The sequence below is a fragment of the Dromiciops gliroides genome, chromosome 2, assembly GCF_019393635.1.
Source record: "Dromiciops gliroides isolate mDroGli1 chromosome 2, mDroGli1.pri, whole genome shotgun sequence".
Taxonomy (NCBI): domain Eukaryota; kingdom Metazoa; phylum Chordata; class Mammalia; order Microbiotheria; family Microbiotheriidae; genus Dromiciops; species Dromiciops gliroides.
The window spans coordinates 613,887,404-613,903,281 of NC_057862.1; the positions used below are offsets into that span (position 1 = coordinate 613,887,404).

Below are 15,878 nucleotides of genomic sequence, written 5' to 3' on the forward strand. Positions count from 1 at the left end.
AACGAATAATATTGAAGGACCTTTGTTGATTCTTTATGAGTTCTGTCAGTGAAAGGGGAACTAGGACAAAGGAGAGATCTTGGTCTTTTATACTTACATGTATAAGTTGTCAAGAAATCACAGTCATGAAGGAAAAGGCACATTTGTCATGAGGTCTCCATTTGTACTTGAGGTAGCAAATCATGGTATTCAGAGAAGAGGGACATAAAATGAGCCATACTAAAATTTTTTTAATTGGGAATAAAATGTAATGCAGTAATCATTCAAACTTAGAATATGCAACAGAAATAAAAAGGTCATTGATTGAGCCTTGAGCTTCACAATCATGTGATTCATATAGCATTTGAAGCAGGTGAAAATCTATTCTGTATGATGGACTATAGATTGAGTCACGATTTTTTGTCAGTGGCCCCATACGATCAAAAGAAACTCTGGCCCTTCTGGCAGAACTTGGTCTTCACTGAACTAGAATGTTCAACTCATCCTATTTTGCCCCCTACCTCTTTAAGTCCTCACTTCCTGGCATCGAATACCTCTGATCCCTGGAATTTATAGAAATATGCCACCCTTTGAATGAATTGGCTCATCAAATACATCAGCAATAGATGTAAGGCCCAATGGACTCACTGAAATGCTTGTCTACAGTCTACAATGCCCTAGCTGCCATGATCTACAGCACATTTAGGTCTAGAGCCTTCCTGGATCCCCATTGCATTTCTTCATCATGATCCTGGTGACTCTGTTATGTTTTAACATGGACTTGTGATATCTTTCACATCTGTATCTTTTAATACCTTTCATATCCATCCCCTTTTCTCTACTTACATGACCACTTTGCTAGTTCAGGAACAAAGATAATTTATCTAATCCCTCTTTCCCATGAAAGTCTGTCAGTTGGTCAATATTGATTAAATACCTCTGTGTGTCAGACCTCATGCTAAGTGCCAAGAATACAAAGAAAGGTAAAAGACAGTCCCTGCTCTCAAGGACGTCACAGTCTAATGAGGGAGATGACATGCAAACACCGCTGCAAAAAGAAGCCATATACTGGATTAAGTGGAAATTATCAACAGAGGGAAAGCCCCAGAATTAAGGGAGATCAGAGGAGGCTTGCCAAAGAAGGTGGAATTCTAGCTGGAACTACCTTCAATTACTCATTACATGGCATGAACTTGATGCCATTCACCATCCTGGTAGCCATGCTATCCACCTTATCACTGGTCTTCCTAAAATGTAGTTCCTAGAACTACATATAATAAAACCAAGGCCTGGTACAATGGGACTATCACTTATATACAATAGGATTAGACAAACTCCAAAATTCTATACTGGAGGCAGTATGACATCCATTCAGGCTCCCCCCTGCAATACCAGAAGTTCAATAAAAGAACCACCCACCCACCCATACTGGAGACCTTCTTGAAGGTACAGGCAGGGATCTTTGTAAAGGGAAAGGTGAAATTTTGATTCGTAGATATAAAATTTAACCTTAAAACTTCACATCTGTAAAAACAATTAAATAATAATGAAGATGAAAACATAATAATATATCAAGAAAGTATAAAATGATAAAAGCAGTAACCAAAATAATAATCATTACCTCCATAATTTCTCGCTTTGGAAAAACTACCTATTTATACCCCAGCACATTTTTCATGGAAAGATATTATTTAGATTTTTTCTTCATAAACACAGTGCCTACTGTGAGGTAATAAAATACCATTTCCCCTGATTTCTTCTTGTTATCGTTTTTACAATATATTATCTTATTCATCCTCAAAATTACAAAACTCAGGTACAAAAAAAGATTTTTCTGGAATACATGTAACATCTAGTGCTTTGAGGCTGGAGAGAGGGGGTATAAAAGGGACAGGCAAACAGAATTTAAATGTATTTGAATTCAATATGTATTAATATGAAAGACCATGCTGCTGCTAGGGATATAAGATGAAAAATAGCTCAGTGCCTGCTCCCAAGGATCTAACAGTTTTAAATGGGAGGATATGTCATAGAGAAATCAACATAATGCCCAGTAGAATGGTTATATGGATGTAGGAAATCCCATGACAAATTTGAGGTTGAGATAATTTTTTATAGGAGGGCTGTGGGGTGATCCAAGGAGTTGATACTTGAGTTGGCTCTTTTTCTTTCTCTTTCTTTTTTTTGCGGGGGCAATGAGGGTTAAGTGACTTGCCCAGGCTCACCCAGCTGGTAAGTGTTGGCAACTAGATTTGAGCACAGGTCTTCCTAATTCTAAATCTTACAATTAGTGCCCTGTGCCCCCTAGCTGCCCCACCACTGCCACTGGAAGTAACCACAAGTGATTCTTCAAAGACACTGTGATGTTCGAAGACTCATAACCCTCTGACATCATAGGGGAAACTTCCTATTAAAATGATGAATGTGCCAGGAAGAAGCCTATGGATTATTAGAAATGCTAAATGATTTCCCAATATAATCCATCCTACTCTCTTCCTCCCATTCAGTTCTGGGCTGAACTCACTGCCACATCATCTTAATTTTGAAAAAAAATAGTATTCCATTTTAAGTTGAACCCAGTTCTGAATCGGGTTACAGGACCTTGTTTTTTTTCTAGAGATTTTTCCACTATTTAATCAGCCAAAATTAGATTGCATAATGTAATAAGAAGACCACTGGTCTTTGACTCAAAAGACCTGGGTTCAACTATGACTCTTCCCCTTAATAGCTGAATGGTCATATCAAGTTATTTCACCCCTGTGAGCCTCAGTTTTATCATCTGTAAAATGTAAACAATAGGGCGGCTAGGTGGCGCAGTGGATAAAGCACCGGCCCTGGATTCAGGAGTTCCTGAGTTCAAATCCGGCCTCAGACACTTGACATTTACTAGCTGTGTGACCTTGGGAAAGTCACTTAACCCCCATTGCCCCGCAAAAACAAACAAACAAACAAAATTTAAAAAAAAATTTTAAATGTAAACAATTTTGCATGATTTTAAAAATTTTTTACAGAGTACTTGTAAACCTTAAAGCCCCTATCCCATTATCAAAATATAGTTGCATGGTATATGAATACAATGGAATACTATTGTGCTGTAAGAAATGATGAGCAGGAAGAGTTCAGAGAAACCTGGAGGGTCTTACGTGAGGTGATGATGAGTGAGATGAGCAGAACCAGAAGAACATTGTACACAGTATCATCAACATTGAGTGTTGACCTACTGTGATGGACTATATTCTTCTCACCAATGCAATGGTACAGAAGAGTTCCAGGGAACTCATGATAGAAGAGGATCTCCAAATCCAAGAAAAAAAAAAAGAAAGAAAGAACTGTGGAGTATAGATGCTGATTGAACCATATTATTTCTTTTGTTTTGGGTGCTGTTGTTTTTTTTTTTTTTCTATTTTGAGGTTTTGCATCACTGCTCTGATTCTTTCTCTTGTAACAGGATTAATGCAGAAAAAGGATTAATGTTATTATGTGTACATATATATGTGTGTGTGTGTATATACATATATATCTATATGTATATGTATAGAGATATATAGATATAACCTATATCAGATTACCTGCTGTCTAGGGGAGGGGGGAGGGAGAGGAGGGAGGGAGAAAAATCTGAAATTGTAAAGCATGTATAAACAAAAGTTGAGAACTATCTTTACATGTAACGGAAAAAATAAAATACCTCATACATTAAAAAAATATATATATAGTTGCATGAAGATCTCTACACTATTGACTAAGGAAAAGAAATAAGGAACTGGTTCTAGTTTCCTCTCTATTCCCTGACAAATGCAGATAGCATCATCTACTTGGCTAATCCACACATATGGAGAGCATCCATATTTTGTGTGTGTGTGTGAACAGGCGCTAATTATCAGAAGCACTTCTGCTTTTAGAAGTCTTACCCTATAATGTGATCAGCCCCAAAAGAACCCACAGCAGGATTTTCTTTATAAAGCAAGTTAATTTGTTCCTTGCTGAGAATCCCAGGTAAGAGTAGCTAGAACATGTGGTAAAAAATGGACTGGCAAGACCTGCCTAGCAAGCTGCAGCAGATAATTAGAGGTGAATAGTCATCCCTGTCTTCCTGGGGTACCTGGTGACAGTGTTAGGAAGGGGCTATTGTCAGAGGAAAACAGGGACTCCAGTGAGCAGGTCCCCTTTGTAACTCACCTGCAAGAAAAGCAAGAACATTCAGATGTGACCTGCTAGTAGAAAATCCAAATTTAAAATCAGCCTAATTAAATTATAGCTGTTCACAAAATGGGCAGAGAATTGGTACAGTGGATAGAGTGCCAAGCCCGAGTCAGGAAGACTCCTCTTCCTGAATTTCAATCCAGCCTCAAACACTTTCTAGTTGTGTGACCCTGACAAGTCACTTAAACCTGTTTGCCTCAGTTTCCTCATCTGTAAAAATGAGCTGGAGAAGGAAACAGCAAACCACTCCAGTATCTTTACCAAGAAAACTCCAAATGGGGTCACGTAGAGTCCGACATGACTGAAATTACTGAACAACATTCACATTATAGAAGTATTCTTTGCTTTAAAAAAGGAAAACTTGCACAGATATTTTGTCTAGTGTATTCAGCTCCACTGACAAAATAGGACTCAATTTATAAACATTTGATTTGAACAGTTTTATGGGACATTCCCACTGCTTAAATTGATTGCTTTCTAGGCCTTCAATAGACTCCCTACTGTCCTCTACCTCTTAGAATCTACTCTCTCTTTCAAAACTCTACTCAAGTACAATATTCTACATCAAGCCCTTTCAGATCTTCACAACTCCCAGTGCCCTCACTCATCAAATTACCTTACGTTTATTCTTTTCTTGTTTTGTATATAGCTGTTTGCGTGCATATTATCACCATGTAACAGAATGTAAGTTGCTTAAGAAGAGAGTATTTGGCTGTGGTCTTTGTGCTGCTATCATTTAATACAATCCCTTGTGCATAGTAGGTGCTTAATAGAATTTTATTGTTTGATCAATCAATCAATTAATAGCTAACATTTAAATAATGCTATAAGGTTTGTGAAGTTCTTTGTATATGTTATCTCATTCAATGCCACAAGAACCCTGAGAGATAGGAGCTATCCTTATCTCCAATTTGCAGATGAGGAAATCAATTAATGAAAGAAGGAGGGAAAGAGCACAAGTGAAAGAAATAGGACCACATCTATCTTGTTCAGAAACTCTCAGAGCCAAAAGAAAGGGTTCACTAGGCAATTGCCCTATTTTTAGATGTAATCCAGGAGTCCTGAACTTGTTTCAGAAGATTGATGTCTCAATGTCCAAAATTGAAACTCAGCTAATGAGAGTATGAAGGGAATTGTTCACAATGCCCACTGCTGGTTAAGGGTGGAGATGGTATATACTCAACACAGCCCTGATACAACACTCTTCCCATGGATAATGATGGATAATGCCTCTGAGAGGTGGAAAAGGGTCATGTCTATATCTGTCTGGCTATAATGGATCTGGTCAACCTTAAAGATGAGCTGAGTTTACTTCAATCAATCTCAACCAATTTGAGGAGCCTGAGCATAATTTGTGAGAGCATGAGGGGGGAAAGGGCATGCTAGCAAATATAACTGGCAATTCCAAGTGTTGTGATTAGCTGTGTTTTTGTTTTTCTCCAGGGGAAGATGACGATGACGATGAATGCGGAGAAGAGAAGCTGCCCTCTTGCTTTGATTATGTGATGCACTTCCTCACTGTGTTCTGGAAGGTTCTTTTTGCCTTTGTCCCACCCACAGAGTACTGGAATGGTTGGGCATGCTTCATTGTGTCCATCCTCATGATCGGCCTCCTGACTGCTTTCATTGGCGACCTGGCATCTCACTTTGGCTGCACCATTGGCCTGAAGGATTCAGTGACAGCAGTGGTTTTTGTTGCTCTAGGGACTTCGGTACCAGGTAAGGAATAAGTTTGGGACTAGTTACTACAGCTCCCTTTCTTGGTTTTTAAGAAGAAGAATAATAATACTTAGCATTTATATACCACTTACTGTGTGTCAGGCACTGTACCAAGTGCTTTACAATTATTAGCCCACATATCCCCAATGAATAGGATATAAAGTCAGAATAATCATCGTTGGAGGCCCCGAGATGGCTATTATTTCACTTACTTTCCCAATGCTACAAAATCAGATACCCTGATTATTCTGGCTGGAAAAGATATTTGAGTTTCATTTTAAAAAGTATTCATCTCAGAGTGAGCACCTTAAATTAAAGGAAAATAAATTACATAGGAAAGCAGATTGATTAGCTTGCCATGAAAATAAACACTGATCTAAAAAAAAATTTTAAAACACTAAGTATTCACTATGTGCAAGTACTATATCATAAACTTTCAGGGTAGAAAGATAGATATGGCACAAATCCTACCCTCAGGGAGTTTACAATCTAATCAGGGAGCAGATACAGACAGAAATAACTATGATTTAAGGAACAACAAAATAAAGCAAAGGAAAAGTCTGGGCACAAAACTAGGAGAAATGGGTAGGCCATTTTCACCTGAGTTGAGAGGGGTTGAGATTGAACATTCAAAAAGGGCTTCATAGAGAAGGTAACACTTAAGTGAATGTTTCTAGCTAGGTAGGGACTTTGACAAAAAATAAAGGGGGGGACAGAAAATTTCATTCCAGATACTAATTATCATGAGTGCAAAGCACCAGACAAGATGTGAACAGGAGAATGGAGAAAAGTGTAGTTTGGTTATAATGTCAAATGTATGAGTCACCAAGTGAATTAGATAACTCTGGCAAATACGCTGGTTACAGATTGTGAAGAATCTTGAACACCAACTTCAAGATTGAAGACATTTGTGGGGTTGGGGGCGGGGCAGTAATGGTGATCTCCACATCAAGGAAAGATGAAAAATAAGAATTTAAAGAATAATCTTCTTTCATTTTCTTATAGCTGATTTTCATAGGAATCTGGATCAGCAGGAGGGGGACTCTAACCCAATTGACTCTTGGTCTATACTGTTCCCTAATTCTACTAATGTATGGGAACAAGTAGGAGCTCTCTAGCCAAGGAAGGGAGGGTAGGAGAGAGTAGCATTGATGATGAGTAGGACCAGGGCAGGTTCCATAATGATAGAATCAGGAAATCACAGAACTTCCAAATGAGAAGGGATCTCCATGACCCTCAACTCATACATAAGCTACAGTTGCCTCCAAGAAAATGCCCAACAAGAAGTGATCCAGACTTTGTTTGAAGACCTCCAGTGAAGGGTAACCTACCATCGATCAATACAGCCCATTCCACTCTGGGAAAAGTCTAATTGTTAGGTAGTTTGTTTTTGTTTTTTCCCCTAACATTGAGCTTAAATTGGTCTCTGCACCTTCCACTCATTACTTCTAATTCTTCCCCCAGGCCCATTTAGTCAGTCAATAAACATTTATAAAGCACCTACTTCATGCCAAGCACTAGAAATGGAAATACACAAAAAGACAGATCCTTGCTTCAAGAAGCTTACAATCTAATGGGGCCAAGATGAACAACTCATGTCTGTCTTCTTCATAACATCCCTTCAGATACTTGAAGATAACTATTATATACTCCCCTTAATCTTTCTTTTCTCCAGGATAAACACCCCCCAGTTCTTTCTACGAATCCTCACATGGCACCAAATTGAAGCCCTACACATTTCTCGTTACCCTCCTCTGAATATTTCCATTTTATCTATGAATTGAAATTATTTAGGCTGTGATGGTTTTTAAACCACAGGAACTCTGCCTCATTATATTGTGGCTCATTATTTATTCATAGATTTTATTTGATAGCATCATCAGTAAAATCTCTCTTCTGAATATAATAGCTTGATAAAAATACAGCAACGAATTTCAGTCCAATCCCCAACACCATATTGATATAACTAATTCAGTGATAGGTCTATAACCTGGGTTTTAACCAATGACTTGCACTCTTACATTTATGCTAATATTTTGGGTCCAGGTCCATAATTTTCTTGGTATAGAGAACTCCCCGGGAGGAGGCTCCTTTTGTCAATGTATCTAAAAACGACAGTCTTGGAGCAGCTAGGTGGCGCAGTGGATAGAGCACCAGCCCTGGAGTCAGGAGTACCTGAGTTCAAATCCGGCCTCAGACACTTAACACACACTTACTAGCTGTGTGACCCTGGGCAAGTCACTTAACCCCAATTGCCTCACTAAAAACAAACAAACAAACAAACAAACAAAAAAAAAACACGACAGTCTTAGAGACTTTCCTTTAAGGTCAAGGGACTTGCCCAAGGTCATACTTAAACCCCATTCTATCTGAATGTGAGACTGGCTATTTACTACCATATACTGCCTCCCATACCTTTTGTTAATTATAAAATAAATTTTTAATGTAACAAAATGGTTTTCCTCACTATAGCTCTGTGAGGTAGAAAGTGCAATATTAGTAAACTGATACTTGAGGAGATGAAGTGACTTTCCCCTAGTCACACTGCAAGTAAGTGTCCAAGCAAGGACCCAATTCTGGGTCTTTTAGCTCCAAGAGCAGGGCTCTTCCCCTTACCTCATCCTTCCTCATAGCACTGATACCTTCCAGCAGAGGAAATCTGTGTGGACGACAAAACTCCTTGTAAAATGAAGGTAGAAAAAACTGCAGATAACTACAGCCCTGTGAATTTGAAAGTGACATATGGTAGGTGGAGGGGGAGACAGAGACACAAATACAGACAGAGATAGACACAGAAAAGGAGAGAGGGAAACAAAGAGATACAGAGCAGACACAGAGACATAGATACAGACAGAGGCAGAAAGAAGAGAGACAGAGACAGAGACAGACAGATAGAGAGAGGCAGAAAGAGAGAGCAGGAGAGACAGAGAGACACAGAGAGAGACAGACAGACAGAGACAGAGACAGAGACAGAGAATGTGTGACACGTAGCAATGATTGTCACAAGAGAAACATAAGCCAAGGGACATTGACTTTGCTATGGTTTTCCAGGGTGTGCTTTCCTCTTCTGCTTTCCAGCCTTCTGCTCAAAAATGAACACAGATTAAACTATACCACATCGCAGGAGTCCAGGAGCTGATCCTGTTGTTTCTATAGTCCTCTCTGGGGTGGCCATCTACCGAACAGCTTGGGTTAACACCAAGTGCCCATTTAGGATGTGGTGTCTGCTGAGATGGCAGGAAAGCTGAGGCATTTTAGAAGAGAAGCAAAAACAGAGCAGGTCAGCGGGTCTCCTCAAAGCCATCTGAGTGACTCTTGGTGCTTTGAGTAGCTTAAGACAGCAGGCACCCCATTTGTATTTCTAAATGGATGCCATAGCTGTCTGTACTATGCATTTTCTGTCTTGGATTTTTTCCAGGGTTAGCAGAAAGAAGCCTTTGTGTTATAGTGGAGACATGAAAAATATTCACTATCTGAGCTTCTTTCACCTCATGATTTTGTATCCCATCACACAACTTAAACAGTGTGACTCCATATCACTCCTCTCAGAGCTTGGCAAAGGAAATATGGTTTTGGAGTCTCCTCTCCCTAGGCCCTAAAGCACAGTGCTGAATGGCACTAAGCTGGTACATCCTGCTTGAGTGAGATTTATGTAATTAAGACTGGATAGCTATCCCATCATAGCTTCTCTCTGAAAGCAAGCAGCTCATCTTTCCAACTTTATCTCTTCCAAAAAAAATATTATGTAACAAATCTTGCTCATGGGCAAGGCATTTTTTTTAATTTAGTGCTTTCTGGGGAGGAGACAGTTTGGGATTAGGATGGAATCTGTGATTTCATCAAGGAGCTCCCACTAATGAACACCTTCTACCCATTCAAATGAGCCCCTTCTGTGAAACCTCTAGTTTGAGGCAATGAGAAGTTAAGTGACTGGTCCAGAGTCATCCAGCCTATTCAAAGCAGTGAAGGGACTCAAATACAGGTCTTCTTGACTCCCGGTATGACTCACTGGCTTCCTCAACAAACACACTGCTTCTCTAAAATTCTTTTTTAAAATCTATCCGTGCTACCAAACTAACCTTAAAAACAATTCATTCTTTTTGAAATAGAATTGCAAATTAATTAAATGTTTTGAGTAGTATGACTAAAACAGATAAATTTTAAAATAAAGCAGCTTTCATGTCTGTGATCATTAATTCTTTGCAAAACATTTGAGAAGACAGTTGGTTTTATAAGATTTAATTTTTAGATGTGTCACTTATTCTACCACTCATAGCCAGCATGGAAGTCAACAAGTGCAAAACTGACATTAGTCTTCCTAATGTTAAACTCAGTAGATCTGCCAAAAGCAATGTAATCTTTTTTTTTTTTTGAGGGGGCAGAGAGGAGAGGATATGAGAATCAGTGGTCTAACTACTTGTTCAAATCCTGACATAAACTCCCCACTCCCAGTCGCCAATAGAAGGAAGATTTTCTTATCCAATATTTCCATTATAAAAACCATATGGGGGCAGCTAGGTGGCGCAGTGAATAGAGTACCAACCCTGGAGTCAGGAGGACCTGAGTTCAAATCCGACCTCAGACACTTAACACTTACTAGCTGTGTGACCCTGGGCAAGTCACTTAACCCCAATTGCCTCCCCCCCCAAAAAAAAAATCCATATGGCATACCATAGATGTCTATTTTGTGGTATGTTCCCAAAGAATTTATTTACCAGATAACAAATCATCATTTCTGCTTGGACAGGCTTTTTTTCTGAAAGAGAAAGGCATAAGAAATTGGATGGTAACTGTGACTGGGCATAACATTTTTCGAATTATTTTTGTAGCCTTGTTGACAAACGGTTGATAAGTAGAAAAAATGACAAGTAGCAAAAATTTGCTATTCCCATCCTGCCCTGCCACTTCAAATATTTGTCTGTATCTTCTCAGACTACAAAGAAAGAAGAAAATAATGAAGCTAATATTTACTACCAGTTTACTATATATATTGGACCCTGAGCGTATGATTTTTATCTTTTCAAAGATAGTTTGATTGAAATTATTGATATAGATAGATAGCAGTATTTATAGCAATATTTTCAACATACACATATACATAAATGTAAATGTATATATTGTATAATATATGGTATAAACCTCACTAGACAATATGTACATATCCATCAGATATATGTGTGTATATATATGAGTGTGTATCTCCAAAAAGTGATTTTATACTTTATTCTTAAACGTTCCTGGAAAAGTAAAGTTTCTAACTAACTTCCTATAGTCACTCATTCTAACTTCTTCATGCCTAGCCTCCATTGAATGGTTAGTTGATTACAGTCTGTATCCCCAATTATTCTGTAAGCTCTCTGAGAGCAGGGACTGTCTTTTACCTTTCTATGTAACCCCAGACTTGTTTCTGCCAGTTATGGGAGGAACTTCCTCTTACCACAGTTAAAAAATTGGGGGTCTTAAGGAAGTCTAGGATCACTGAATACCTATAAAAAAGTGAAAGAAGGCCATAGAACTTTTCCAATTTCCAAATTTCGCCTAGACCTCTCCCAACTATTCCTCCTCCCCCTCCTTTTCCTCTTCCTTTTCCTCTTCCTATAGCATATGCTTCTCGGTTCCTCAGACCAAAAACTCAGGCTAGCACTATTTATGTCATGAGTCATCAGTTATATCATGGACTAAACCAGCTGATTTGGACTACCCTGGGAACTAACTTCCACATATTAATATTGTTTCTATGGGGGAAAGGATTCTAAATTCTATTTGACCACCAAATGAACAGTCATTCCTCTTGAATACAATTCACCTTTCAGTGTACTTGACCCTCCCCTCCCCCTCCACACACACACACACACACACACACACACACACACACACACACACACACACACACACTGCTTAACTATCAAGGTGCTGATTTGATGTTCTAGCCATTTTTCATTCTTCTATCTGTACAATTTGGAAGATAAATAGAAGCAACTGTCATCATTATCGTCATCCTATACTCATTTTTAAAATAGATTTCAGATAGAAACAATCCTAAGTCACCATTCTATTATTCTTTAATATTTAATATTCTATGAACCACTGAACAAATAGATAAACTAACTGTTATGGTTGAATAAAAATATCAAGATGGAAGCTCATTATCCATGAGCTCACTGAAAGCATCCTTGAATCAACTCCAGTAGCTGATAGGACAACAGGGCTGAAACAGACACACACCACCCTCTCCCCTTTGATTATGAGTTCCTCTGCTAGGTCTCTATATTTTGAAGGTCTTTCATTCCATATACCTTGGATATTGAGTACTTAAAAGACATCTAAGTACTTAATTATATGTACTTAAATAACTAATTATGAGTACTAGAACCATTATTATGTTATTGAATTATTAATATGGATGAAATAAAGGAACATTTTTATTTTATATAATGATAATGGTAATAATAAATAATAGATCCCTTTCCTTAAAATTGGTATTTTTCTCAATCTACTTAACACAAATTTCTATGGAAGACATTAAATTCAGAAAACACAATTACTTACTAATAACCCACACTTATATAGTATTTTGAGGTTTTCAAAGTACTTTTGTCATATTAGCATTAATATCCCTATTTCACAGATGGGTAAATGAAGGCTTATGCAGGTGAAGTAATTCACCCATTGTCAGAATGGGAATGGCCTAACCACACCCCTCCCCGGCCCAGTGAGTGCCCCCCATCCACCCCATGCCTCCCTTCACCCCACCAGTACCCAAATAACTAGAAGTCAGCCTAGCCACAATCTATTTTTGCTGGCACTCCAAGCCCCTCCTCCAACCCTCTCAGCAACACAAAGAAATCCAGATGAGCAGCAAGAGATAGGAAGGCATCTTTCCTTCTCCCTTACAAAAGACAACCCTCTTATATGTTTCCCCACTGAGAACAAAGACTGACTCTTTGGAGCTAGCTGTATATATGGTGGTATATTTTAGCCCTGAGCCTTCTGGGATGATATATGAGGGAGGATGGTATTCTTCCCTCTTATTTCCTAAACTGAGCCCCATTGCTGACAAATAAGCTATTTTGTGAGCAACAAAATTGTGGAAAACGTATATTTTGTGTTCTTAAAGTAACCAAGCATCTTTAGATGAACTCAAAATTTTCATAAACTACATGGTATTTTCCTCCCAATTTTGATGTTTTCTACTTCTTAGATGTATTATTATTTGCTTATTATTGAGATTTAGGTTTGCCAAGATTTCACTGGAAGAATTTGGTTAGGGGGCAACTAGGTGGAGCAGTGCATAAAGCACCAGCCCTGGATTCAGGAAGACCTGAGTTCAAATGTGACTTTAGACACTTGACACTTACTAGCTGTGTGACCCTGGGCAAAGCACTTAACCTTCATTGCCCCACAAAATAATAATAATAATAATAATAATAATAAATAATAATAATTTGGTTAACACCTTGTTTTTATCATACCTATATGGAAGGAATATCATTTTCCTCACAGCAACCCTGTGAAATGCATATTAAAAATATTTTCATGTTACAGATGAAGAAATTAAGTTTCAGAGAAGCAAAGCGACTTGTCCATAGTCAATCAGTTGGTGCACTGGGATTTGAAATGCGATCCCTTAACATCCAGTGCTCTTCCTTAACATCCAGTGCTATTGCACAAAGTGAGGAAGGGTGTCAGAGGGAACAAACATTGATTAAGCACCTACTGTGTGTTAGGCATCATGCTAAACACTTTATGCATTTCTGTTGAATCAGCTGGGGTCTTATCTTGTATGAATGGTTTTCTTCTTGTAAATGGTTTCCTTTTGAAATGCTGGTCCTCTTTCCATCTCTTTTTCTGTGGTATACCTGCTATTCCTTATAGTCCCATAAATCTGCCAAACCAGATGCCAGGGCTTTTTTTTCCCTACCTCCTTTCCTTTCGTGTTTGAAATATTCTTGATCAAATTTTCAAGATTCCAAGAAAATGCCTCTTTTATTGATCTTAGTTTAAGCACATTGCATTTCTGACCATGATCTTATCATTCCTATGTTTTAAGCTACATATCAGAAGTCCAAGCCCTAATATCAGTCACAATCAGCTTCCCAAATCTGCTTTTCTTCCTGAAGATTCTAACTTCAATTGGCAGCTATGATGATAATGCCACCTGTGTCCCTTGTGTATTAGGTTTCTTGCCTGGCACATCATATTCCCTAGCAGAGCTTTCTCAGTTTTTTTCTGGTGGTATCATTCGTCCTCAAATGAATCTGCTGTCATAGGCAATTATGGTCAGGCAGCTCTCGATCATATTCCATACACATGCCCTGAGAAAACAGCAGATACCTATGTTGATTGGTACCCAAATAATACAAAACTCTTCTTTTAATTTGGAAGATTAGCTAATTATACAGCATATAAATCTACTTTTTTTTTTTGAGGCCATTTTTGAACTCAGGTCCTCCTGAATCCAGAGCCGGTGCTCTATCCACTGTACCACCTAGCTGCCCCAATCTACTTACTTTTAAAACTGGTTCAGGTCATGTGAAACTGACAATCATGTAAATCATGGCCCTTCCTTCAGCGAGCATTGTCCTTGTGATGTATGAGTCCCCTGGTGAAACAAAAAGGGATCTGTTCCTTGTCCTCTGATATACCTAACTCCATTGGTGTGCTTAGGCTTTTGAACAGTGGCATTCCCAAGGCTTCTAACTATATTCTTGTTCAAGAGAGTATAGCCTAGCTTTACCATCTCCTGAGGGATTATGAGTATTTAATTAGGTGTTTAACATTTCATGGAAGCTTATAGAAAAATAGAAATGTAAAGTCTTTTATGGTAAACCAAGAATTCTCCAGTGGCCAGTATGTTGTCCTATAAGGAGCAGAGAGAGGCTGGGGCTAGGGTTTTTTGTTTATTTCTTTGGTTTTAAGTTCACAAAAAGCAATCAGCTTTCTCTAGCACCAGGAAAAGACAACTCCGCCCCCCCCATTGTGTTCATTGTGTTCAATGAACATCAAGCATTCAAGTAAACTGTGTTCATTTCTTCTCTTTTGGAACTGGAACTGCCCAAAACACATCTTCATGTGCGTCACTAAGTCAATGATGAGGGTCCATCATAGGGAGAACCCATTGTGTGAGCTGGATCAGCAAGCCCCAGCCAAAGGGCTTTTCCATGGGACTTGGCCTCACCTCCTTGACCACAACTAGAACAGAAGCTATTTCTAGATTCCAGCCCACCTCCCCCTAAGAAAGAAAAGAGGGAGTCATTAGGACTGAGGGAAGATTTCAAAAGCAGAGAGAGCTATTTAAAAGGTATGGGATGAGACAAAGCAAGACTAGACACAATATTTCAACAAAGGCTTTCTTTTCTCTTTGAAGGATGTAAAAGCTCTCTTTCTCTCTGTCCTCTTGGAAAAACACTCAGGAATTTACTGTGTGCATCTAGACCATTTAAGATGAGTATGCCTGAAGCATCTTTAGGTAGTTTATTGAAATCAAATTTAAAACTTCTTTCTGCTGTTGTTTCTTTTACCTAGAAAGGAATTTACTTTCCAAATACCTATTATTTTTTCTTTTGACAATATTGTAACCCTCATGTTCTTTTTGAAAAGTGTTTGGTTAGCCTCTGCTTGAAGTCCTCCAGTGAAAAAGGTACTCATTACCTCTTGAGGCAACCCAACCTGAGTTCAAATCCAGTTTCAGACATTTACTAGCTGTGTGACTCTGGACAAGTCACTTAATCCTGTTTTCCTCAGTTTCTTCATCTGTAAAATGAGCTGGAGAAGGAAATGGCAAACCACTCCAGTATCTCTGCCAAGAAAACCCCAAATGGGGTCATGAAGAGTCAGACACAACTGAAATGACTGAACAACAAAATTATTAGGTGTTGTTTTCCTGGCTTAAAGCCTAAATTTGCTTCTTCGCAACTTCCTCTCATTTTTCTATTTCTACTATCTAGAGCCAAATAGAATATATCTAGAGAATCAACTAG

The 15,878-nt window shown here is 38.5% G+C and overlaps 1 protein-coding gene across 7 annotated transcripts in view; it reads left to right on the forward strand.

Moving 5' to 3' along the window:
• Nucleotides 1–15,878, forward strand: part of SLC8A1 (solute carrier family 8 member A1) — a 519,883-nt gene that overhangs the window by 486,497 nt on the left and 17,508 nt on the right. For all 7 annotated transcript variants that reach the window (XM_043983113.1, XM_043983112.1, XM_043983115.1 and 4 more), the window contains one exon: nt 5,623–5,898. In XM_043983113.1, coding sequence (XP_043839048.1) covers nt 5,623–5,898 — 276 coding nt within the window. The remainder of the gene's footprint in view (nt 1–5,622; nt 5,899–15,878) is intronic.